The sequence below is a fragment of the Heloderma suspectum genome, chromosome 6, assembly GCF_057233095.1.
Source record: "Heloderma suspectum isolate Gila_16-S chromosome 6, 16-S_ref, whole genome shotgun sequence".
In the NCBI taxonomy this organism is placed as follows: Eukaryota; Metazoa; Chordata; class Lepidosauria; order Squamata; family Helodermatidae; genus Heloderma; species Heloderma suspectum.
In genome coordinates this window covers 83,259,782-83,284,448 of record NC_139463.1, presented here as the reverse complement: position 1 = coordinate 83,284,448, position 24,667 = coordinate 83,259,782, and the positions used below count along the sequence as shown (strand labels likewise).

At 43.2% G+C, this 24,667-nt stretch overlaps 2 protein-coding genes across 2 annotated transcripts; both read right to left on the bottom strand.

Annotated features, from left to right (window-relative positions):
• Positions 1 to 3,240: 3,240 nt before the first annotated feature.
• LOC146341553 (olfactory receptor 14A16-like) lies at positions 3,241 to 4,235 on the bottom strand. Its single transcript, XM_084808373.1, has one exon. It carries the CDS (start codon positions 4,233 to 4,235, stop codon positions 3,282 to 3,284), a length of 954 nt encoding a protein of 317 aa, XP_084664499.1. The 3' UTR covers positions 3,241 to 3,281.
• Positions 4,236 to 16,856: 12,621 nt separating this feature from the next.
• LOC146341552 (olfactory receptor 14A16-like) lies at positions 16,857 to 17,825 on the bottom strand. Its single transcript, XM_084807533.1, has one exon. It carries the CDS (start codon positions 17,814 to 17,816, stop codon positions 16,857 to 16,859), a length of 960 nt encoding a protein of 319 aa, XP_084663659.1. The 5' UTR covers positions 17,817 to 17,825.
• Positions 17,826 to 24,667: the final 6,842 nt, after the last annotated feature.

Below are 24,667 nucleotides of genomic sequence, written 5' to 3'. Positions count from 1 at the left end.
ACGTAGACTACAGCAACTAAATAAGGAATGCAAATGGCGGCTCCCTATGGGGGCCGCCATTCGCGTACGCGCTTTTTTTTTTTTAAAGTCACCCGTGATAGGCTACGTGACGATTCACGTAGCCTATCACAGCTGACTTTCCAGATCTAGCCGTGATAGGCTACGTGAATCGTCACGTAGCCTATCAGGGGACGCTTTTTTTTTTTACTTTCGTGTTCGTGGCCGGGCGAGGCGGGAAGCCTCCTCCCCGGCCTGAATTTCGGCCGGGCAAGGCGGGAAGCCTCCCCCCCGGCCTGAATTTTGGCCGGGCGAGGCGGGAAGCCTCCCCCCCCGGCCTGAACTTCGCGGGGGGAGCAGCGAAGCGCTCCCCCCACCGCAAAAAAGCTGCGAGAAAAGGTAAGCGACTTTCGTTCACCCCTACCTGATAGGCTACGTGACGATTCACGTAGCCTATCATGGCTAGATCTGCAAAGTCAGCCATGATAGGCTACGTCAATCGTCACGTAGCCTATCACGGGTGACTTTAAAAAAAAAAAAAGCGCGTACGCGAATGGTGGCCCCCATAGGGAGCCGCCATTCGCATTCCTTATTTAGTTGCTCTAGTCTACGTAAATGTTTACGTAGACTACGGCGAAAATAAGGGCAACGCAAAATAGCATTGCCCTTATTTTTGCCATAGTCTACATAAACATTTATGTAGACTACAGCGACTAAATAAGGAACGGGAATGGCGGCTCCCTATGGGGGCCGCCATTATCTGTACACACTTTTTTTTTTTTTTAAAGTCACCCGTGATAGGCTATGTGACGATTGACGTAGCCTATCACGGCTGACTTTGCAAATCTAGCCGTGATAGGCTACGTGAATCATCACGTAGCCTATCAGGGGACTTTTTTTTTTCTTTTATTGCAATGGCGGCGGAGGCAGCCGGTCGAAAGACCGGCTGCCACTCCCGCCCCGCTCAAACACCCGACGAACCACCAGCTGGACCCGCCACCGGGAGGGACATTCAGGGAAGGTAAGTCCCGTCCCGGGGGTGTGTGGGGGGTGTGTGGGGGGTGGAGGATTTCTCCCCGAAACTTGTTTGGGGGGCCGAACACGTTGGCGCTCGCCCCCCTGAAGTTTCGGGGAGAAATTCTCCGCCATCCCTAGTTCAGTGGTGGCGGCTGCAGTGGCCGGTCTTCCGACCAGCTGCCGCCGCCGCCATTTCCAAGTAAAAAACAAAACAAAACGTGATAGGCTATGTAAAGATTTACGTAGCCTATCACAGCTAGATTTTTAAAAAATGCCGTGATAGGCTACGTAAATGTTTACGTAGCCTATCACAGCTGATTTAAAAGAAAATAAAACGTGCGTACGCAAATGGAGGCGCCCATGGGCGCTGCCATTTGCGTTCCTTATTTTGGCATGTCTTAGTCTACGTAAACATTTTTGTAGACTAAGACGGCGAAAATAAGGGGAAAGGAAGTAGCGTAGTGTGTACGCTATTTGCGTTCCCCTTATTTTCACCGTCTTAGTCTACGTAAATGTTTACGTAGACTAAGACATGTCAAAATAAGGAATGCAAATGGCGGCCGCCATTTGCGTACGTGCGTTTTTTTTTTCTTTTAAATAAGCCGTGATAGGCCACGTAAACATTTATGTAGCCTATCATGGATGACTGCAGGGATGCAAACGGCAGCAGCTACGGCCGCTGCCATTTGCGGACCAGGCCGGCCAGGATTCGTGGGGGAGGAACGGAGCGCCTCCCCCTCCGGCCAGAATTTGGGGGGAGGGACGGAGCGCCTCCCCCCCACCTCGAATCAATTTTGTTAATTGGTAAGTGACTTTTGTACATCCCTACCGGCCAGCGGCTCCACGGACTGGCCACGGAGCAGAGCCAGCTGGGCAGGATTCCAGGGGGAGGAACGGATCACCTCCCCCCACCTGTGGACCCCAGCAGAGCCAGGTAAGTGGGGTTTCATACATCCCTAGCCACAGGCTACAGCAATGGTAAGCCGGGTCTTTAAGTACTGTGGAAACAGGAAAAGGAAAAGATGTGATTGGGTAAATATCACAACAAAGTTGAAGACAAAGTGAAGCTGATAACATGGAAACATGTCCAGTGTCAAAAGAATTTACTTAACATATTTATTTCAGTGTAAAACACAGTGGAGGCCTAGAGCCCCTTAAATACAACCATTTTAAGAGTAACAGCAACAACAGTGGTTACTTATTCCCACAGTTCCTTCAGGAGGCAGATGGCCCCTCCTATGAATATGGACCTTTCATTCACCAGAGTTGCATTCATTTTACAACTGACTCTTACAAATGGGGTTTTCATGAGCATCCATCTGGGGGTTGAACTTGGCGGGTTCCCACCAGTTTGGCCTTCCAGACGCCAGTCCATGAGCTCCTGCTCTTACCCGACTGGGCGCATGCCGAGTCGGGCAAGCATGGCGGCCCCTGCTCCTTTTGCAAGTGGTGATGGCAGGATGGGAAGCTTTCCCATCCTCCTGCCGAGAGCAACTGCTTCCATTTCTGCCGGTGCTCAGCTTAAAGGAGCGCAGTTGCTCACAGCAGAACTTGTTGGGCTCCTGTGACTGTGCATGGCCATCCAGCTCGCATCCCAGCACAACCCAGGTCCAGCAGTGGGGAGGGGTCCGGCAACTGGGTTGCGGGGAGGGCTCGGGTGAGTTCACACAACCCAACTTACAAGTAGGGCACAATACTGACACAATAGCCCTACAGTATTTAAAGCTTACAAAATTATACTGAACGAGATACACTCGTTATTAGCTGAGTATCTGTGTGCAAGTGAAAAGATGTTTCTTCCATTATTCAGAAAGGCTACCTTCTGAGTAAGCCTGCAAAGGATTCCAGCAACATACCTCTTCTTCTTCTTCTTCTTCTTCTTCTTCTACTACTACTACTACTACTTTTGCTTCCCTCCCTTTCTTAATCAATTAAGTCAGTTTCACAAAAATTTTAAAAACATATATATGGTGTGCAGTAAATTGAAATAAAAAGAGTAAATGTGCCAATGTTCAGCACATTTAACCTGCCCTAAATGTGACCATTTTTATGGGATGATATTCATTTTTTTGCAGAATTGTATTTCCTGTCAGGGAGAACATGGATACCAGGTTTCACATTATTAGATGTACAGATAAGATTTTTTATAAGCAATCAAGTTTTTAGGATTCTAATGGTGAAATCCTGTATGAGTGTGTGTGTGTGTGTGTGTAGGGGGGGGGGGAATCCCATGCCTGTTTATATATACACAGAGAGATAATTTATCTTCACAGAACAGGACTCAAGAAGGAATTCATAGAAGACTGTCTCAACTCTAAGAGTTTTGAAAGAGCATTTTTCATCTCTTTGTTTCTCATGCTGTAGATTACTGGGTTTATTATGGGTGGAACAATGGAATATATCATGGTAAATGAGAAATCCAGATGTGAGGATCTTTCAGAGGTTGGCCTGAGATAAGCAAAAGTTATTGTAGATAAAAATATGGAGAACACAATAAGGTGTGGTAGGCAGGTTGAGAAGGCCTTTCTCCTTCCCTGAACAGAAGGGATTCTCTGAACAGCACTGAAGATATATACGTAAGTTGCAATGATGAACATAAAGCAGCCTAACGCAATTATAAGACTAAACAGAACAGCTCCAATTTCAATTTGATATGAATCAGAGCAGGCAAGCTTAAGTAAATGTGGGATTTCACAGAAGAACTGATTAACAACATTGGAGCAGAAAGGGCTTGCAAAAGTTCCACCAGTGTGTAACATTGCATAGAGAAAACTGCTGATCCATCCACTGGCAATCATTTGGGTGCAGGCTGTCCTGTTCATCACCATCTCATATTGCAATGGATTGCAAATGGCAACATACCGATCATAGGCCATGACTGTTAGGAGGGCAACATCAGATGCTAAAAAGAAGACAACCAAGAGGACCTGAGCGACACATCCAGAGTAAGAAATGTGTCTGCTATTCCTGAGGGAATTGATCATGGCTTTGGGCATAATGACTGAAACCGAACCGATGTCCTGCATGGCCAAGTTCATCAGAAAGAAGTACATGGGGGTGTGTAGGTGGTGATCAAAAGCTATGGCAGCGATGATGAGAAGATTCCCTGACAGAGTTAGCAGGTACAATGCCAGGAATAAAAGGAAGTACAGAATCTGCTGTTCCTGGGCTGCTGACAATTCAAGGAGTAGAAACTCAGAGACAGAGGATTTGTTTACCATTTTTGTCATGCATGCCAGTTCTGGAAGAAAAGAGAAAGAGAAATGTTACAATTCTATCCTGCTCTAGCTAAAAACATTTATTTCATGTTGCTGGAAAGGAAAGCAAAGCAAAGCAAAGCAAAGCAAAGCAAAGCAAAGCAAAGCAAAGGAGGAAGGAAGGAAGGAAGGAAGGAAGGAAGGAAGGAAGGAAGGAAGGAAACCTACAAAATATTGTAAAGAAGGTTTGCAATCCTGTTCTCCCTTTTTATTATATTTAAATATATCATTCTTTGTAGTACAGATTCAAAACTGGAGCATCCTGCTGTTAATTAATTATTAGAAGTGAACCCTCTGATGACTAGTGGATAAACCATAGGAGATTCCGCTCCACCCCGAAACCCACGCCACCCCCACACTCATACGAGACTTGGGATCAGGGAAAGATAGGGCTGAAATATGCAGAAGGTCATTGGCTCCATATTTACAATGCCACAGCATCAAGATAGAAGTATAGGGATGACTCCAAAGGGTAGTGAGGGGTACTACACACAGCAACCAAATATTCCTGCCATACCATTTGCTCTCAGAATTTTCAGTTACACTATATTCGGATTTAATGGGATTGATCTGTACTTAGTCATACTTTACTCTGATTGAAAGAAATGGGAGATAATAGTGTCTTAAGAACATAAGGAGAGCCATGCTGGATCAGACCAAGGGTCCATCTTGTCCAGCATACTATTCACACAGTGGCCAACCAGCTGTCAATCAGGAACCCACAAGCACTTCATGAGCACAACAGCACCCTCCCACCCATCTTCCCCGGCAACTGGTGTACATAGGTTCATAGCCTCTGGTACTGGAGGTAGCACATAGCCATCAAGACTAGTAGCCATTGATAGCCTTTTCCTCCAGGAATTTGTCCAACCCCCATTTCAAGCCATCCAAATTGGTGCCATCACTACATCCTGTCGTAGCGAATTACATAGTTTAACTATGCGCTGTGTGAAGAAGCACTTCCTTTTATCTGTCCTGAATCTCCCACCAATCAGCTTCATAGGATGACCCTGGGTTCTAGTATTTTGAGAGAGGGAGAAAAATGTATCCCTATCCACATTCTCCACACCATGCCTAGTTTTGTAGACTTCATTCATGTCTCCCCTTACCCTCCTTTTTCCAAGCTAAACAATCCCAACTGCTGTAACCTTCTCTCTTACAGGAGATATTCCAGCCCCTTGATCATTTTAGTTGCCCTTTTCTGCACTTTTTCCATCACTACAATATCTTTTTTCAGGTGTGCTGACCAGAACTGTACACAGTATTCCAGGTGCGGTCGCACCATAGATTTGTATAGGGGCAGCATGACATTGGCAGTTTTGTTTTCAGTTCCTTTTCTAATTATGCCTAACATGGAGTCTGCGTTTTTTACAGCAGCCGCACACTGGGTTGACAACTTCATTGACCACAACCCCAAGATCACTTTCCTGGTCATCATCACTAGCTCAGATCCCATCAGGCTGTACTTGAAGCTGGGATTTTTCGCCCCAACGTGCATCACTTTACACTTGCTTACTTTGAACAGCATTTGCCTTTTAGGTGCCCATTCTCCCAGTTTGGAGAGATCCTTTTGAAGCTCTTCACAATCCCTTTTTCTTTTTGTTACCCTAAATATTTTGGTGTCATCTGCAAAATTGGCCACTTCAATGCTCACTCCTAACTCCAGATCAATCTTGAATGGTATCAGTGGGAAGAAAGTTTGGCTAATTCAATTTGGGTTCATCCCAAGTTATTAGTAGCCTGCCTCCTAGCTCCCCTAACAATGGTCTTTGTGAAATAGTTCCACACCCAAACTTTCTCTTTTACCTGAATCCCTCCCTCCTTAAAAGTGAAAACTCCAATGAGCAGAGGATAAAAGTTCTCCTACTCTGAACTTGGGTTTGGGGAAACATGGGGTGAAAAAATATGCAATTTATATTGATGGCTCCTTCCCCCCTATACATGCAACATGTATTTGAATCTGCAGTTCTGAAATCTTTGAAAATATAGCCCCTGAAATGCCACTGAACTGTTGCACACAATGTTGCATGTCATGATAGCTTCAGTACATAGAGCCCACTTGTCTGTTCTAGCAAACAGACAAAAACTGGGACTTAGCTACACTGTTTGCCAATGACAGTTATCTAGCTATAAGGTAATGATGAAACTGGAGGAGCACAGGATATCACCCTATATCCATGATGCCCAATGGTGTGGTCCTTAAGAGCTGCAAGTTCCCTACGTTTTTAGAGTTTGAGTGAACATGGAAAGCCCTTAACAGAACATGTTATACGGAAAGGTTTTTGTTAGGTGAATATGTTATTAACACAGCTGAACAGAAGAGTAGGCCTCAAACACTACATTACAAAATTGCAGGAAAGGGTATAGAGTTTCTAATGCTTCCATGAGATATGAAACACAAGAGAATCATCTTTTCTCACACAGGAATTGCTACAAGACAATTTGGAGAAGAGAAGAACATAGATTGTTATAACTGCATTTGTGTGAGTGCATGCACGTGCGTGTGCACGCACGTATGCGCAGACATACACTCGTGTGTAAATTAAGTGTTATTTCCCCAAATCGCCCAGCTTCCCCAGCGTGAATATTCACAATGGCGGCTGCCTTCATCTCATCCCACTGTTGCTTATTTAAGCCATGTTGGGCACCAGCAATCATGCGGACTTAAGGATAGAATGTCTCCAAAAATTGATACACCAATTTCTGAGCTACACATCTTTATATTTTGATATTTAAAAAACAAAAACAAAACAGTATTACCCAAACCCTCCCTCTGCCCCATTTCTTTGCAGAACTGAATGAGATCTGCAGGGATAGTTGCCGTTCTGAGGGGATCAGGACTGTCAAGTTTCTGATGGATAGGCACAGACTTTTGTACAAAACCAGCCATCACAATTCGAAGGTATCTAAAAAAGGATGTGTTTATCCCCCTTTGTTCCTTACAAAGGAACATAGGGAGCTGCCTTATACTGAGTCAGACCATTGGTACATCTAGCTCAGTATTGTTGAGACTGACTAGCAGCCGCTCTGCAGGATTAGCTCTAATGCAGATTAGCGCAAGTAGAATGAAATTCTGGTTTCTTAAACAAAACAAAAACCTGATTGATTAATGACCAGACACCTGACAATCCATGAAATAGAGACAGGACTGATTTAACAGCATCCATATCCCTAGTAGTATCATTCAGCATACAGAAAATACCCAGGTAATCACTAAAGTGATAACAACATACAGTAAATAACTTACTATTTCTCCTTATGGAAATTCTATTTCCAGATGCAATTTCTTCTCCAGACACTTAGATCACTGATAATTCTCCAAGCCAGTTCTCCTTTTCTCCCCTTTCTTTTGGAAACAAAGACCATCCCCTCCCCTTGTTTTTGAGACTATCAAAAGATTTAACTACCCCTGCAGCATGAAACTGTTACCATGGGGCAAAGCATTACTAATATAAGGTTTGTATTCCTGGGGGCTTGGCCTCAGCAGTCCAAGATAAATCATAAATTGTGTTCCTGGTGGCTTGGTCTCAGGAGTGCAACACAAAACAGCAAACAAGGCAAATAGAGAATAGTTAACTTTTTGGTCTTTATGTCTGCTAATAGTAGGATTGAGATACTGGCCGTGTTTGGGTACATGAGAATGAAAATGCAAAGATGAGAGTTAAGTTCTTCCCAAACACAATTTCAAAGGTATTTCAGGTACATCTCAGCATATCTCTATTTTGCCATTTTTATATAACTAGACTTCTATATTATTGGAGACACAGTTGTGCCTCCAATAGATAAGTTGATTATTATTTTTTTTAAAGGATTCCACCATGTTTGTATCTGTTTCAGCATCATATTATAAGCTGTAAACACTGTAGGGCTATTGTGTCAGTATTGTGCCCTACTTGTAAGAGTCAGTGGTAACATGAATGCAACTCTGCTGAATGGAGAGTTCATATTCATGGAAGGGCCACTTCCTTCCTGGAGGCCGGGTGGGAAGAAAACCCCTTGTTGTTTGTGGTTACTCTTAAGACAATGCAATTGCCACAATATTGACACAATAGCCCTACAGTGTTTACAGCTTATAATATGATGCTGAAAGAGATACAAACATTATTAGCTGGGTATCTGTGTGCAAGTGAATAGATATGTCTTCCATTATTCAGAGAGGCCATCTTCTGAGTAAGCCTGCAAAGGATTCCAGCAGCATGCATTTTATTCTTCTTCTTTTCCTTCCCTCCCTTTCTTAATCAATTATATACCTTTCAGGCATGACATCCTCATCCTCATAAGCTTCATCAGTTATTTGCATGAAAAGTTTAAAAACATATTTATGGCGTTCAGCAAATTTGAATACAAAGTGTAAATGTGCCAAAATTCAGCACATTTATCTTGCTTTAACTGTGGCAATTTGTATTAGATGATATTCATTTTTTGCAGAATTCTATTTCCTATCAGGGAGAACATGGATCCCAGGTTTCACATTATTAGATGTTCAGGTAAGATTTTTATAAACAGTGACATTTTTAGGATTCTAATGGTGAAAGCTTGTATGAGTGTGTGTGTGTGTGGGGGGGGGGGAATCCCATGCCTATTTATATACACAGAGAGATAATTTATCTTCACGAAACAGGACTGGAGGAGGAATTCATAGAAGACTGTCTCAACCCTAAGAGTTTTGAAAGAGCATTTTTCGTCTCTTTGTTACTCATGCTATAGATTACTGGGTTTATTATGGGTGGAACAATGGAATATATCATGGTAAATGCCAAATCGAGATGTGTGGATCTGTTAGAGGTTGGCTTGAGACTGAGATAAGCAAAAGTTATGGTAAATAAACATACGGAGAACACAATAAGTGGGGTAGGCAGGTTGAGAAGGCCCTTTTCCTTCCCTGAACAGAAGGGATTTTCAGAACAGCACTGAAGATATGTACATAAGTTGCAATGATGAAGATAAAGCACCCAAATGTAATGATAAGACTAAAACAAAAGAACTCCAATTTCAATTTGATATGAATCAGAGCAGGCAAGCTTAAATAACTTCAGCAAAGGAGATCGTTACCTTGTCATGGTGCTGGAGCTTGAACACCTCAATGACGTCATGAGCTAAACCGTGAAGATGTCATGAGCTAAACTGTGAAGACACCCAAGACAGGAAGGTCATGGCAGAGAGGTCAATGGTGATAAATGTTAAGATTATATCCTGATCTGGATACAATTTTTTATTTAATTTTAGTGAGGTTTCAGAGGAAAGGAAATCAAAGCCAGAAAGATTTTAAAAGATTATAATATTTATTTTTTCAGCCCCCCCCCCCCAAGAGCTTTCATTATTGGGCAGTATAGAAATGAAATGATAGATAGATAGATGATAGATAGATAGATGATAGATAGATAGATAGATAGATAGATAGATGGAGACATTGCAATTCTAATCTCCATTTTTTTTTAAAAAAATATAATTCTCTTCAGTACAGATTCAAAACGGGAGCATCTTGCTGTTAATTAACTATTGGAAGTGAGCCCTCCAATGACTAGTCGATAAACCATAGGAGATCCCCTGACACACACACAGAGACACATAGGAGTTCTGGGGCCTATGGAAAGATGGGGTTGAAATATACAAATGGCTGTTGGCTCTATATTTACAATACTACAGCATCAGGATTGAAGTAACTAGCTGTTATGTATAGGGATGACTCCAAGGTGTAGTGAGGGGTACTAGACACAGCAACCAAATATTCCTGCCATACCATTTGCTCACAGCATTTTCAGTTACAGTATATTCGGATTTAATGAGATTGATCCATACTTAGTCATACTTTACTCCAAGTATGGAACCCACAAGCAGGGCATGACCACAAGAGCACCCTCCTACCCATGTTCTCCAGCAACTGTTGTACATAGGTTCACTGTCTCTGATACTGGAGGTAGCACATAGCCATCAAGACTAGTAAGCATTGATAGCCTTTTCCTCCAGGAATTTGTCCAACCTGCATTTAAAGCCATCCAAATTGGTGGCCATCACTACATCCTGTGGTAGCGAATTCCATAGTTTAACTACGTGCTGTATGAAGAAGTACTTTCTTTTATCTGAATGGTATCAGTGGGAAGAAAGTTTGACTAATTCACTCTGGATTCATTCCAAGTTCTTCATAGCCTCCTTGTTCCCCGAACAATGGTCTTTCTGAACTAGTTCCACACACAAACAATTTATTTTACTGAAACTCCTCCCTCCTTAAAAGTGAACACTCTAATGAGTAGAGGATTAAAGCTCTCCTACTCCTAACTAGGGTTTGGGGAAACATGGGGTGAAAAAAATATGCAATTTATTGTTGGCTCCTTCCCCCCTATACATGCAACATGCATATGAGTCAACAGTTCTGAAATCTTTGAAGAATTAGCCCCTGAAATGCCATTGAACTTTTGCACACTGTTGCATGATAGCATCAGTTACGTAGATCCCACTTGTCTATTCTAGCAAACAGACAAAACTGAGACTTAGCTATACTGGGACTTAGCTATGCCAATTACAGTTATCTAGCTATAAGTTAGTGGTGAAACTGGAGCAGCAGAGGATATCACCCCACATCCATGTTGCCTAAATAACATGTCTCTTAATGGTGTGGTCCTTAAAAGCTGCAATTTCCCTACATCTTTGGAATTTGAATGAACATGGAAAGCCCTTAACAGAAGATGTTAAACTGAAAAGTTCTTGTTAAATGAGTATGCTATTAACACAGCTCAGCAGAAGAGCAGGCATCAAACTCGACATTTAAAAATTGCAGCAAACGGTATAGAGTTTCTGATGCTTCCATGAGATATGCAACACAAGAGAATCTTTGGTTCTCACACAGGAGTTGCTATAAGACAATTTGGAGAAGAGAAGAATACAGATCATTATTACTGCATTTGTGTGTGTGCGTGCATGCACGCTCACACATGCAAACATGTGGAATTTCAGTGTTATGTCCCCAAATATATGAGAGGTGTGCTCCTGTTTCAGATGAATCTTGACTTCCAAACCAAACTGGGCTGCCTTGGACAGATTCTGGAGATGTCCACACCTAAGTGAGGCATCTCAGAAGCACACTGATTCTGAGTCTGCACACTTGTGAACATTTGAGGACACAGACATGAAAACAGGGCCAGTCTGCATGATTGCCGTGACCCACCATGGCTGAATTCATCTTTGGTGGGTAGCTCAGTGTTCTAGCTGCCATTCTGAATATTCAGACTGTGGTGGGTGGGTGTCGGGGCTTAATGTGACATGCAAACCCAGGCAGGGTGGCTTGTTGCCATGGTTAATGAGCCACCCTAGAATCCTACTACAGTTTGCATGGCATAATAAGCTCCAGCATCCAACCAACTCAGCTTGAATATTCCCAATGGCAGCTGCCATTCACCACATCCCACTGTTGCTTATTTAAGCCAAGTTGGGCACCAGTGATAATGAGAACTCAAGGATAGAATGTCTCCAAAAATTGATACACCAAATTCTGTGCTATCATCTTTATATTTTGATTTTTTAAAAAACAAATTTGCACAAACCTTCCCCCACCCACCACTTCTTGGCAGTATTGAATGAGATCTGCAGGGATAGCTGCCCTTCCGAGGGGATCAGGACTGTCAAGTTTCTGATAGATAGGCACAGAATTTTATACAAGAACAGCCATTACATTTTGAAGGTATCTAAAAAGGATGTGCTTATCCCTGTTTGTTCCTTACATAGGGACATAGGAAGCTGCCTTATACAGAGTCTGACCATTGGCCCATCCCTGTTAATGACCAAACACCTGACAATCCACAAAATAGAGATGGAACTGATTTAACAACATCCATACATTCAGCATGTCAGAAACCACTAAAATGAACGACTAAAGCCCCTAGTAGTATCTGTATTGAGCATATCAGAAACCACCCAGGGTATCGCTAAAGTGATAACAACATAAATAATTTACTAGTTCTCTTTATGGAAATTCTATTTCCAGATGCAATTTCTTCTGCAGACACTTAGATCACTGTATATCCTTCATGCCACATCTCCTTTTCTTCCCCTTTCTTTTTGAAAGAAGGATCATCCTCTCCCTTTGTTTTTGAGACTATCAAAAGATTTAACTACCCCTGCAATATGAAGCTGTTACCATGGGACAGACTATTACTAATACAAGATTTGCATTCCTGGAGGTTTGGTCTCAGAAGTCCAACATAAATCAGCAATTGTGTTCCTGGTGGCTTGGTCTCAGGAGAGTGCAACACAAAAGAGCAAGCAAGGCAAATAGAGAAAAGCTAACTTTTTGGTCTGTATGTCTGCTGACATTAGGAGAGAGATGATGGCTCTGTTTGGATACATGAGAATGAAAATGCAAAGATGAGAGTTAAGTTCTTCTCAAACACAATGTCAAAGGTATTTCAGGTACATCTCAGCATATCTCTGTTTTGCCATTTTTATATAAGTAGACTTCCATACTCAACTTCCACAGTTGTGCTTCCAATAGATAAGTTGATTAGTCAAAAAAAAAAAAAAAAAGATTCCACCATGTTAAATGAAAATCAGGGGGTGGGTTATTCTAACCTTAATAAAATTGAAAGGGTTTCACCAGTCTTCCTAAAAATTGCGTGGGACAGAAAGAAATGTATAGTCAACATAACTTGAAAATTTCAGGAAGAGTGGTTACAGACTGAGGGAGAAAGGGAAGTTAACAGGAAAAAAACAGAATTAGGAAACGAATCGACTTGGCTGTGGGGATGGGAAAATGCTGCAGGGCACTGGCATTTCAAAACTCACTTAATGTCTCCCCCGCCTGGAACCATGACTTTCTGTTTCAAGTCAGGCAAATACTGTATAAGGACAGTAATTTATAGGGGTGTACGAAATACTCACCCCGTTCTGGTTTGGGTATCCGCCGGGTGGAGGGAGGTGATCCGTCCCTCCCCGCAGAATCCTCCCTGGCTGGCTCCGCTCTGCGGCAAGACCACAGAGCCGCCAGCCAGGCCCATCTGCAGCTGGACTTCTGTCCGCTGCCGGGCTGCGGGCACAAATGGCATCCGGCGTAGCTGACGCAATTTGCGTCCCTGCTCTTTTTGGTGATAGGCTACGTAAATATTCATGTAGCCTATCACGGCAAAGAGCAGGGATGCAAATGGAGTTCACTACGCTGGATGCCATTTGCATCTGAAGTATGGGGCAGTGGAGGGATGACAGAGGACAGACCCGGACCAGCCGGCAGCAGGTAGGGTCTGTCCAGGGAGAATTTCGAGGGTGGGGGGGGGGTAGACTGTTCTGCCACGGACTCCGTGGAGACTCATTGGAGTCTGTGGCGGATTTCTCCACCACCCCTAGTAATTTAACATTTTCTAAGAGAAATTTATCTGGATTCAAACAAAAAGAAAAGTGCAATCTTCCATTTACACAAGATTCATTGTATAACAAGAATCAGAAGTATCCCATATCACGTACTCAGAAATTTTCATTAATTTTTATCACAGAGGCTTCCACGCTGCCAGTCACTTTTTCAAAACCACTTTTGAGTGAGAGATACACATTGAAATTGTGTGCAAACTGATGTAATTATTTATTGAATTTTATTCTGCCTTTTAGCTCAAAAGTCCCCCAAGGTGACTTACAAAGATAGGAAATAAGACAGCCTCTGTCCACAGGCTTACTTTCTAACAGACACAAAACAAAAGTGGATTGGGAGGAAGGAGGAAACACAGAGCCAAGATGGAAAACCCATCTGGTGTAGCTGTTTCTCATTACACATTGTATAGTGCATCCAAGAACACAATGCAAAAGGAGGATTATCAAATCAAACATGCTCTAAAGTAGGGCTGTGCACCGCTTTGGTCTGAGGTGTGAACCCTGAGTCGAAGCGGGCTGTTTCAGGTCACGTTGTGCCACTTCTGAGGTGAGGCGGAGGGGGCACAAAGTGACCTGGAACAGGTCAGGGGCTCTCCGAAGCACTTGATGCGCTTCAGATTTTCAGCCCTCCTGGCCCAGCCCCCCTGGCATCTCCAGGTCCTTACCTGAGCTACTTTCTCTACCACTGCCACCACCTTCTCCTCGCCACCGCCACCTTCTCCACTGCCTTCACCGCCACCTTCTCTGCTGCCTTCTCCACCACAGCTGCCTTCTCTGTCTTCACTGCCACTGCTGCCTTATCCATCACTGCTGCGGCCGCCTTATCTGCCACCTCCAGCTCCTGAGGCCTGAACGTGCAGCAACACTTCTTGCAGGGAGTGCCATTTTTAAAAAAATTAAAATGGCAACTTCCTGGAACGTCCAGGAGGTTGCCATTTTAAAAATGGTGACTCCCTGCAAGAAGACAAGAAGCGGCTTCCAAGTCAGATTGGGGGATCCCTGCACAACCCTACTATAAAGGCTTTGGACAAGTCAGGTTTACAACCCACATGAACATTGAACTCGAATAAACAGCAAGTGAAGGCAATTCCTGCCTGCAGACTTACAGTCTAAAAAGGCATGACACACAAGGAAAAAAGAACAGGGAGGGATGAGGGGGTATAAGTAGCATGCAATCCTAGGCACGTTGAGGCAGAAATCAGTTTTACAACTCCCAGCATTCCCCAGCCACCCTATCAGCAGGAATGGTGCTGCTGCTTCTCCCTCTCATGTCCCTCAGCACAGCCTGCTGGCATGGATTGTTTAGGCTGCCTTTAAAGGTAGAAGCTATATGGGTAGAAATTACAGGATAAAAAAAATACAAAACTATACAAATGGACTTTTTTTAAAAAAATAAAAAATAAACATTTGGAGGGAGCAGTCCTATGGCTCTTAGACAGCAGCTAGACAGCCATAGGATATGCTGTTTTCTGGGAATTGAAATTGGAGCCTGCACTCCGAGGTCGGTTCCCAAGGAACAGACCTCCCCCCGCCCCTTCCACGCTGTCTCGAAGGCAGCGCAGAACAGCCCTGTCCTCCGTGCTCACAAGAGGAGCATGGAGCGGCTGGAAAGGAGCATGGCTGGGGGTGTTCCGGGGTGGGGAGATCGTAACTGTCTGTATGACGCGTCCTATGAGTCGTACAGAAGCCTCCTTCCTTGCTCCATCCTCCTGTGGCTAGACAGCCACAATCGGCTTTCTAGCCAAAAAAACAGGGCAGGAGAAGCGCGGAGGCAAGATCCCCTACATGCTTCTCCTGCCCAGCTTTGGATAGACAGTCTTCAGAAAGTATGGAGGAGGCCACCTATCTAGATAGGATTGCTCCCTTAATGATCATTTTCTACAAGAAAACGGTGCTGATTCTGAAGCGCATGTGGTCAGCAGCATGACAACAGAAACAAGATCCATTTTATTTCTGCAGTCATAGTTGTGAGATTATTTAAATGAGTTTAAAGTATAAAACTACACATGCTCAGTGTACTTTTTTTTTTTAAAAAAAAAATCAGGGTTGGGAAACAATTGTATACCATGGATTGGTGAGGCAGGGGTGTGACCTTGTTCCTGTATTCCAGAGGCTGCTTTTCTGTGCATTTCTGAGAATATCTCGTATTATTTTAATTATGATCATTATCGTTGATGTTATGGTTTGGGGTGTTTTTTTGTGTATGTGTGAAAGGTATGTGTGTGGGGGTAGGGGGTGGGGGGTGGGGGAGGTCGCAAAGGGTTCCTGCTTCCTTCCAAGGGATATAATTGTCATTATCCTCATTACCTACAAAGGGATGCCTAAACTTTTTCCTGAGCAGTCTAGTTCTTACTTACAACTAAGATATACATAATTTGGAGAGCTTTGGCTATTGGGTGGTACAGAAATGAAATAAATAAATACTTTTGCACTGTGCTGCTTCTGAGTAAGTCTGCTCTGGTGGATGCTTTGTGATGGATTTTTGGATGCTTTCAGAACAAAAACATGGATGTTGGGAAGCTTTCAGAACTTGTTCCAATGTTCCAAAGGCTGCTTTTCTCTGTGGCTCTGAGAGGATCACATCTTGTTTTAATTATTATCATGGTTATTAGGGCTGTGTGGACTCTCTGCTCCCATTCATCCTCTTAAAGTCACCTGACACTGTGAAATAGGAGTTATTGCTAGGACAGGAGAATGTGGATGCAACAGAGTACTTTTGTGTGATTCTGTGTGTGTGTGTCCCCACACACACACACCCATGTTTTGTGCCTCAGTCTTCTTCTGTGGTATGGGTGAGGAATCAAAGACTGCTTTTCATCTTCTGATCCCCCTTGGAGCCGCCTCTCATGAGCTCTTGGATCTGCCTGTCATGACCGCTTGGCTATCACTCTGCTGACTTGCCCTCTATCCCAGCATTCAGACTGGCCTCCACTGTATGATAGTGGTGTTTAAAATTATGCATGGTCAGAGAAAGTGGATAGGGAGACATTTTTCTCCCTTTCTCATACGGCTAGAACCCAGGCATCCCATGAAGCTGATTGGTGGGAGAGTCAGGACAGGTAAAAGGAAGTTCTTCTTCAAACAACATGTAGTTGAACTATGGAATTTGCTGCCACAAGATGTAGTGATGGCCACTATTTTGGATGGCTTTGAAGGGGCATTGGACAAATTCATGGAGAATAAGGGTATCAAGGGCTACTAGTCATGATGGCTATAGCTATCTCCAGTATCAGCAGTTTACAGCAGTTTACAGAAGGAATTCATAGAAGACTGTCTCAAACCTAAGAGTTTTGAAAGAGCATTTTTCATCTCTTTGTTTCTCATGCTGTATATTACTGGGTTTATTAAGGGTGGAACAATGGAATATATCATCGTAAATGCCAAATCCAGATAGGAAGATCTCTGAGAAGTTGGCCTGAGATAAGCAAAAGAAACAGTAAATAAAAATATGGAGAATACAATAAGGTGTGGTAGGCAGGTTGAGAAAGCCTTTTTTCTTCCCTGAACAGAAGGGATTTTTAGAACAGTGCTGAATATATGTACATACGTTGCAATAATGAAGATAAAGCACCCAAACGTAATGATAAGACTAAACAAAAGAACTCCAATTTCAATTTGATAGGAATCAGAGCAGGAGAGCTTAAGTAACTGTGGGATTTCACAGAAGAACTGATCAAGAACATTGGAGCAGAACGGGGTTGCAAAAGTTCCACCAGTGTGTAACATTGCATAGAGAAGAGTGCTGATCCATCCACTGGCAATCATTTGGGTGCAGGCTGTCCTGTTCATCACCATTTCATACCGTAATGGATTACATATGGCAACATACCGATCATAGGCCATGACTGTTAGGAGGGAAACATCAGATCCTAAAAAGAAGACAATCAAGAGGACCTGAGCAACACATCCAGAGTAAGAAATGTATCTGCTATTCCTGAGGGAATTGATCATGGCTTTGGGCATAATGACTGAAACCGAACCGATGTCTTTCATGGCTAAGTTCATCAGAAAGAAGTACATGGGGGTGTGTAGGTGGTAATCAAAAGCTATGGCAGCAATGATGAGAAGATTTCCTGATACAATTACCAGATACAATGCCAGGAATAAAAGGAAGTGTAGAATCTGCATTTCTCTGTTTGCTGAGAATTCAAGGAGAAGGAATTCAGAGACAGAGGTGTCATTATCCATTTTTTCCATTAATTAAAAAGATACATGCCAGTTCTGGAAGAAAACAGAAATATAATTGTTAAAACTATATCCTGATTTAGCAAGAAATTTTTACTTAATTTTGGTGAGGTTTAAGAGGAGAGGAAAGGAAAGGAAAGGAAAGGAAAGGAAGAAAAGATTCTAAAGTAGGATTGCAATTCTCATCTTCCTTTTTATTTTATTTGAAGTATACCATCATCTGTAGTACAGATTCAAAACTGGAGCATCCTGCTGTTATTTAACTATTGGAAGTGATCCCTCCAATCACTAGTGGATAAAATAGGAAGTCCCCCCCAACACACACACATGCACATATACATTGAGATCTGGGGCTTTGGGGAAAAGGGGGCTGAAATATGCAAAGCGTCATTGGCTCCATATTTACAATCCTACAGCATCAGGACTGATGTAACAAGCTGTTAAGTATAGGGATGACTCCAATGAGTAGTGAGATTTACTAGAATGAGAAACCAAATATTCCCACCATACGATTTGCTCTCAGAATTTTCAGTTACACTATATTCGGATTTAATGAAGTTGGTACATACTTAGTCATACTTTACTCCAAATGAAAGCAATGGGATATAATACTGTCTTAAGAACATAGGAAGAGCCATGCTGAATCAGAGCAATGGCCCATCTAGTCCAGCATTCTGTTCACACAGTGGTCAACCAGCTGTCGACCAGGAACCCACAAGAAGGGCATGACCACAAGAGCACCCTCCCACCCGTGTTCCCCAGCAACTGGTGTACATAGGTTCACTGTCTCTGGTACTGGAGGTAGCACATAGCCATCATGACTAGTAGCCATTGATAGCCTTTTCCTCCAGGAATCTGTCCAAACCCCTTTTAAAGCCATCCAAATTGGTGGTCATCACTCCATCCTGTGATAGCGAATTCCATAGTTTAACTATGTGCTGTGTGAAGTACTTGCTTTTATCTGAATGGTATCAGTGGGAAGAAAGTTTGACTAATTCAGGCTGGATTTATCCCAAGTTATTTGTAGCCTCCTTGCTCCCCATACAATTGTCCTTGTAAACTAGTTCCACACACAAACTATTTCTTTTTCCTCGCACACACACACACACTTAAAGGTGAACCCTCCAATGAAGAGAGGATTAAAGCTCTCCTACTCCTAACCATGGTTTGGGGAAACATCAGGACAAAATGATATGTAGTTTATAGATGGCTCCCTCCCCCCTATAAAATGCAACAATCATTTGAATCTGTAGTTCTGCAGTCTTTGGAAATTTAGCCCCTAAAATGCCACTGAACATTTGCACTGCATGTTCAGCGATATCTTTAGATACACAGATCCCACTTGTCTATTCTAGCAAACAGACAAATCTTGGATGGAGCTCCACCATTTGCAACTGACAGTTATCAAGCTCTAATAGAGGTAAAACTGGAACCGCACAGGATATCACCCCATATCCATATTGCATAAATAACATGTCTCTTAATGGTGTGGTCCTTAAAAGCTGCAAGTTCCCTACATTTTTAGAGTTTGAGTGAACATGGAAAGCCCTTAACAGAACATGTTAAATTGAAAGGGTTTTGTTAATTGAATATGTTATTAGCACAGCTCAACAGAAGAGCAGGCCTCAAATGCTACATTTAAAAATTGAAGCAGAGGGTATAGATATTCTGGTGCTTCTGTGAGATATGCAAAACAAGAGAATCATCTGTTCTCACACAGGAAATGCTACAAGACAATTTGGAGAAAACAGGAATACAGATCACAATCACTGCATGTGTGTGTGTGTATGTGCCCGCACGCCACACATACACACAGTTGTAAATTCATTGTTATTTCCCCAAATATATTAGAGATTTTCTTCTGTTTCAGACGATTCTTGAATTCCAAACAAAATTGGGCTGATTTGGACAGATTTGGGAGATGTCCAAATCTAAGTGAGGCATCTCAGAAGCATACTGATTCTGAGACTGAACATTTGTGAACATTTAGGATTCAGAGGACACAGACGTGAAGATAGGGTCTTCACACAAGACAGTCTGCATGATCGCTGTCACCCACCATGTTTGTATTCAGCCTTGGTGGATAGCAGAGTGTGCTATCTGCCATTGTGAATATTCGAACTGTGGTGGTTGTGTAATGTGGCTTAGTGTGACATGTGTCCCAGGCAGGATGGCTTGTTGCCATGGTTAACAAGCCACCCCAGAAACCTACTGCAGTGTGCATGTCATGATAAGCTGCATCACCCGGCCTTCCCAGGTTGAATATTCACAATGGCAGCTGCCATTCACCACAACTCACTGCGGCTTATTTAAGCCAAGGTGGGCACCAGCAATCATGCAAACATAAGGATAGTATGTCTCCAAAACTTGATACACAGATTTTTGTGCTACACATCTTTATATTCTGAATCTTTAAGAAAGGGAATTGCCCAAATCATCATCATCATCTCTTTGCAGTCTTGAATGAGATCTGCAGGGATAGTTGCCCTTCTGAGGGAATCAGGCCTCTCAAGTTTCTGATGGATAGGTACAGATTTTTGTGCGAGAGAGCAGCCATTACATTTTGAAGGTATCTAAAAAAGTACGTGCTTATCCCCGTTTGTTTTTTACACAGGAACATAGGAAGCTGCCTTATACTGAGTCAAATAATAGGTCCACCTAGCTCAGTATTGTTGAGACTGACTAACGTAATCTCTGCAGATTTAATTCTAATGTGGATTTGCATAAGTAGAATGAACTTCTGGTGTTGTGCATGTGTGTGTGTTTTAAAAAAATCTGAATCCATTAATGACCAGGCACCAGACAATCCATGAAACAGAGACAGAACTAATTTAACAACATCCATACATCCCTAGTAGTATCTGTATTCAGCATGTCAGAAACCACCCAGGGTATTGCTAAAGTGATAACAACATAAATAACTTACTATTTCTCTTTCTGGAAATTCTATTTCCAGATGGAATTTCTTCTGCAGACACTTAGATCGCTGTATATCCTTCATGCCACCTCTCCTTTTCTTCCCCTTTCTTTTTGAAAGGAAGATCATCATCTCCATTTGTTTTTGAGACTGTCAAAACATTTACTTATCCCTGCAGTATGAAGCTGTCCTGTTACCATGGGGCAAAGCAATACTAATATATGATTTGTATTCCTGGAGGCTTGGTCTCAGGGGTCCAGCATAAATCAGCAATTGTGTTCCTGGTGGCTTGGTCTCAGGAGTGCAACTCAAAACAGCAAACAAGCCAAATTGGGAAAAGTTAATTTGTTGGTCTCTATGTCTCCTAATAGTAGCAGAGAGATGCTGGCTGTGTTTGGGTCCATGAGAATGAAAACGCAAAGATGAGAGTTAAGTTCTTCTCAAGCACAATTTCAAAGGTACTTCAGGTACATCTCAGCATACCTCTGATTTGGAATTTTTATATAAATAGACTTCCATATAAAGTTCAAGATGAGAAGGAAGTCTCAGTATAAAGTATGTCAACATTTACTGTTCAAGTCAATCCATGATATATTCTCCAAGCTAGTGAAGTATTACCAGTTATTACCCTGTGAATGACAGAGACTTGTTCCCCACCCCTTGTCCATGCTCCTCTGCTCAGGGGAAGTTTACTGGAAGTGCTGAATTAAGCCCCTTTAGTGTACCCCACACATCTCCCCTCTCATCCACCATTTCAATATTGTGAAACATTAAAGCTTAAAACTGGGCTTATATGAATGGGAAAACAGTCTGCACTCTGTGTTTCAGAAAAGCCACCGCTGCTGTATTCTTATTGATTGAAACAGAGAAACAATATTATTATTGTCCAAATAATTGTCCATTTGCTTCCTTTAATGTTACCTCACAACCTTCTGCCTGAGGCAGGCCACTTCATCCTCCTTAATGGTAGGGCTGCACTTTCAAGAACTATTTTGTACTACCTGGTGTCTCTCTTTCTGTGGACCTCAGTACACCATATGCACAGATGACTCCGACATAGGGATGTCGGAGAATTTCTCCATGAATCTCCAGGAGGCCGAATGGCAATTCGGCCCCCCGAAATTGGTGGAGAAACGGTCCGCCAACCCCCCCGACCCCCCGGATGGGACTTACCTTGCACCAACGTCCCTGGCGCTGGCAGCTCCCGGCAGTGGTTCGGCGGCGGCAGCCGGTCTTCTGACCGGCTGCCGCCGCCGCCGCCATTTCCCAGTAAAAAAAACACAACAACAACAAACGTGATAGGCTACGTAAAGATTTACGTAGCCTATCACAGCTAGATTTTCAAAAAACACCGTGATAGGCTACATAAATCCTTACGTAGCCTATCACAGCTGACTTTGGGGGGGGAAAAAAAGCGTGTACACAAATGTACATTTGTGTTCCTTATTTGGGCACGTGTAGTCTATGTAAACATTTACATAGACTACGGCAAAAATAAGGGGAACGCAAATAGCGTGTAGTCTACGTAAATGTTTACGTAGTAGTCTACGTAAATGTTTACGTAGACTACACGTGCCCAAATAAGGAACACAAGTATGAGCTTTTTTTTCCCCCCCAAAGTCAGCCATGATAGGCTACGTAAGGATTTACATAGCCTATCATGGCTGACTGCAGGGACGCAAATGTCCCGTTTGTGTCCCGGCCGGCCAGGAGGATTCACGGCCGGAGGGACGGGGCGCCTCCCCTCCGGCCAGAATTTCGGCCAGAGGGATGGGGTGCCTCCCCCCTGGCCAGAATTTCGGCGGGGAGGAGCGGAGCGCCTCCCCCCCACCACGAAGCAAGCTGCACGACCAGGTAAGTGACTTTCGTCCATCGCTACTCCCACATACGTCTTTCTAATCCTCTGAACTGGCAGAAGGCCAGCAAATGTAAACATAATCCAAAAATGAATAAATAAAATGATTACAGTGTGTGTCTCCTGTGTGCATGCGTGCATGCATGAGAGGGGGAGAGAGAGAGAGAGAGAGAGAGAGAGATGATCCCACTACTTTCAATCTGAAGTGTGTACCAACCCACAGATTTGAATTGGATGATGATTTGGGCCTTCAGAAAATGGCCCAATTTGATTCAGACAGATTTAAAGTCAACCACCTTGTCTCTGGCACTGGACTGGAGTCAAGGTTTGGAAATCTGAGCCTTCGGGCCTCATTAACTATCATGAGAATTTTAAAAACAGCTATTGTTAGGGATGTCAGAGAATTCCACCACGGACCTCGGTGAGGCCGAATGCCAGTGCATTCGGCCCCCCAAAATCCATGGTGGAACGAAGCTCCCTCCCCCCCAACCCATGAAAGGCATGCAAAACGGAGCACATACCTGTTGCCATCCACGTTGACTTGCGAATGGCGGCTGCCCTGCGTCCCTGCGGAGGCTGTGATAGGCTACGTAAGTATTTACATAGCCTGTCACGGCAAGCCAAAAACAAAAACAAAAAAAACGCATACGCAAATGGCGGCAGCTACGGCGGCCACTATTTGCATACCCTATTTTTAGCTGTTTTAGCTTACGTAAATATTTACATAGGCTATTACGGTGAAAAAAAGGGGAACGCAAATAGCGTAGTGGGCGCTATTTGCGTTCCTTTTTTTTCTGCTGTAATACCTTATGTAAATATTTACGTAGGCTAAAATGGGGGGAAAAAAGCGCCCCAGCTGGATTGGTGCATGATCTCATCTGTGCAGGACTTTCAAGGAGGTTTCTTGGATGGAGGCTGATACCGATCTAAATGGTCTGTTGTCCCATAATATATTCCAGTTAGCATCTTCTAGTTCCCTTCCAAAATCACCTTCCCACACTTTCTTCAAGCCAACCATCAAACCCATCTGGGTGTCTATTAAGAAGGTATAAAATAGAGATACAATTCCCTTCGCCCTCTTCCCTACACTTAGCATTGCTTGTTCTAATCCTGTCATGGTTCTCAATGCTTTTGGCTTTATGTGAGGATGTTTGAGGAAGAGGGATACCTGTAGTTCTCGTAACCACCCTATGCCTAGAACTCCTAAGTCAACTTTTCTTGTTGTTGTTCAGTCATTAAGTCGTGTTTAGCCATCTCATCCTCTGCCGTCCCCTTCTCCTTTTGCCTTCAGTCTTTCCCAGCATCAGGGTCTTTTCCAGAGAGTTTTCTCTTTGCATTAGGTGGCCAAAATATTTGAGCTTCAGCTTCAGGATCTGTCCTTCCAATGAGCACTCAGGGTTGATTTCCTTTAGGATGGACTGCTTTGACCTCCTTGCAGTCCAGGGGACTCGTAAGAGTCTTCTCCAGCACCACAGTTCGAAAGCATCAATTCTTCGGCGCTCAGCCTTCCTTATACTCCAGCTCTCACAGCCATACATTACTACTGGGAAAACCATAGCTTTGATTAGACGGACCTTTGTCGGCAAGGTGATGTCTCTGCTTCTTACTATGCTGTCTAGGTTTGCCATATCTTTCCTCCCAAGGAGCAAGCGTCTTTTAATTTCATGGCTACAGTCACCGTCTGCGGTGATCTTGGAGCCCAAGAAAGTAAAATCTGTCACTGCTTCCATTTCTTCCCCTTCTATATGCCAGGAAGTGATAGGGCCAGATGCCATGATCTTTGTTTTTGTAATGCCGAGTTTCAGACCAGCTTTTGCACTCTCCTCTTTCACCCTCAACAATAGGCTTTTTAGATCTCTTCGCTTTCTTCCATTAGGGTGGTATCGTCTGCATATCGGAGGTTATTGATAATTCTCCCAGCAATCTTAATTCCGACCACTGATTCATCCAACCTGGCATTTCTCATGATGTACTCTGCATATAAGTTAAATAAGCAGGGTGACAATATGCAGCCTTGCCGTACTCCTTTCCCAATTTTGAACCACTCGGTTGTTCCATGTCTGGTTCTTACTGTTGCTTCTTGACCCTCGT

Bases quoted from the DNA above. Each gene is read 5' to 3' on its own strand.
- LOC146341553 (XM_084808373.1), bottom strand. From the start codon at position 4,235: ATGGTAAACAAATCCTCTGTCTCTGAGTTTCTACTCCTTGAATTGTCA.
- LOC146341552 (XM_084807533.1), bottom strand. From the start codon at position 17,816: ATGGAAAAAATGGATAATGACACCTCTGTCTCTGAATTCCTTCTCCTT.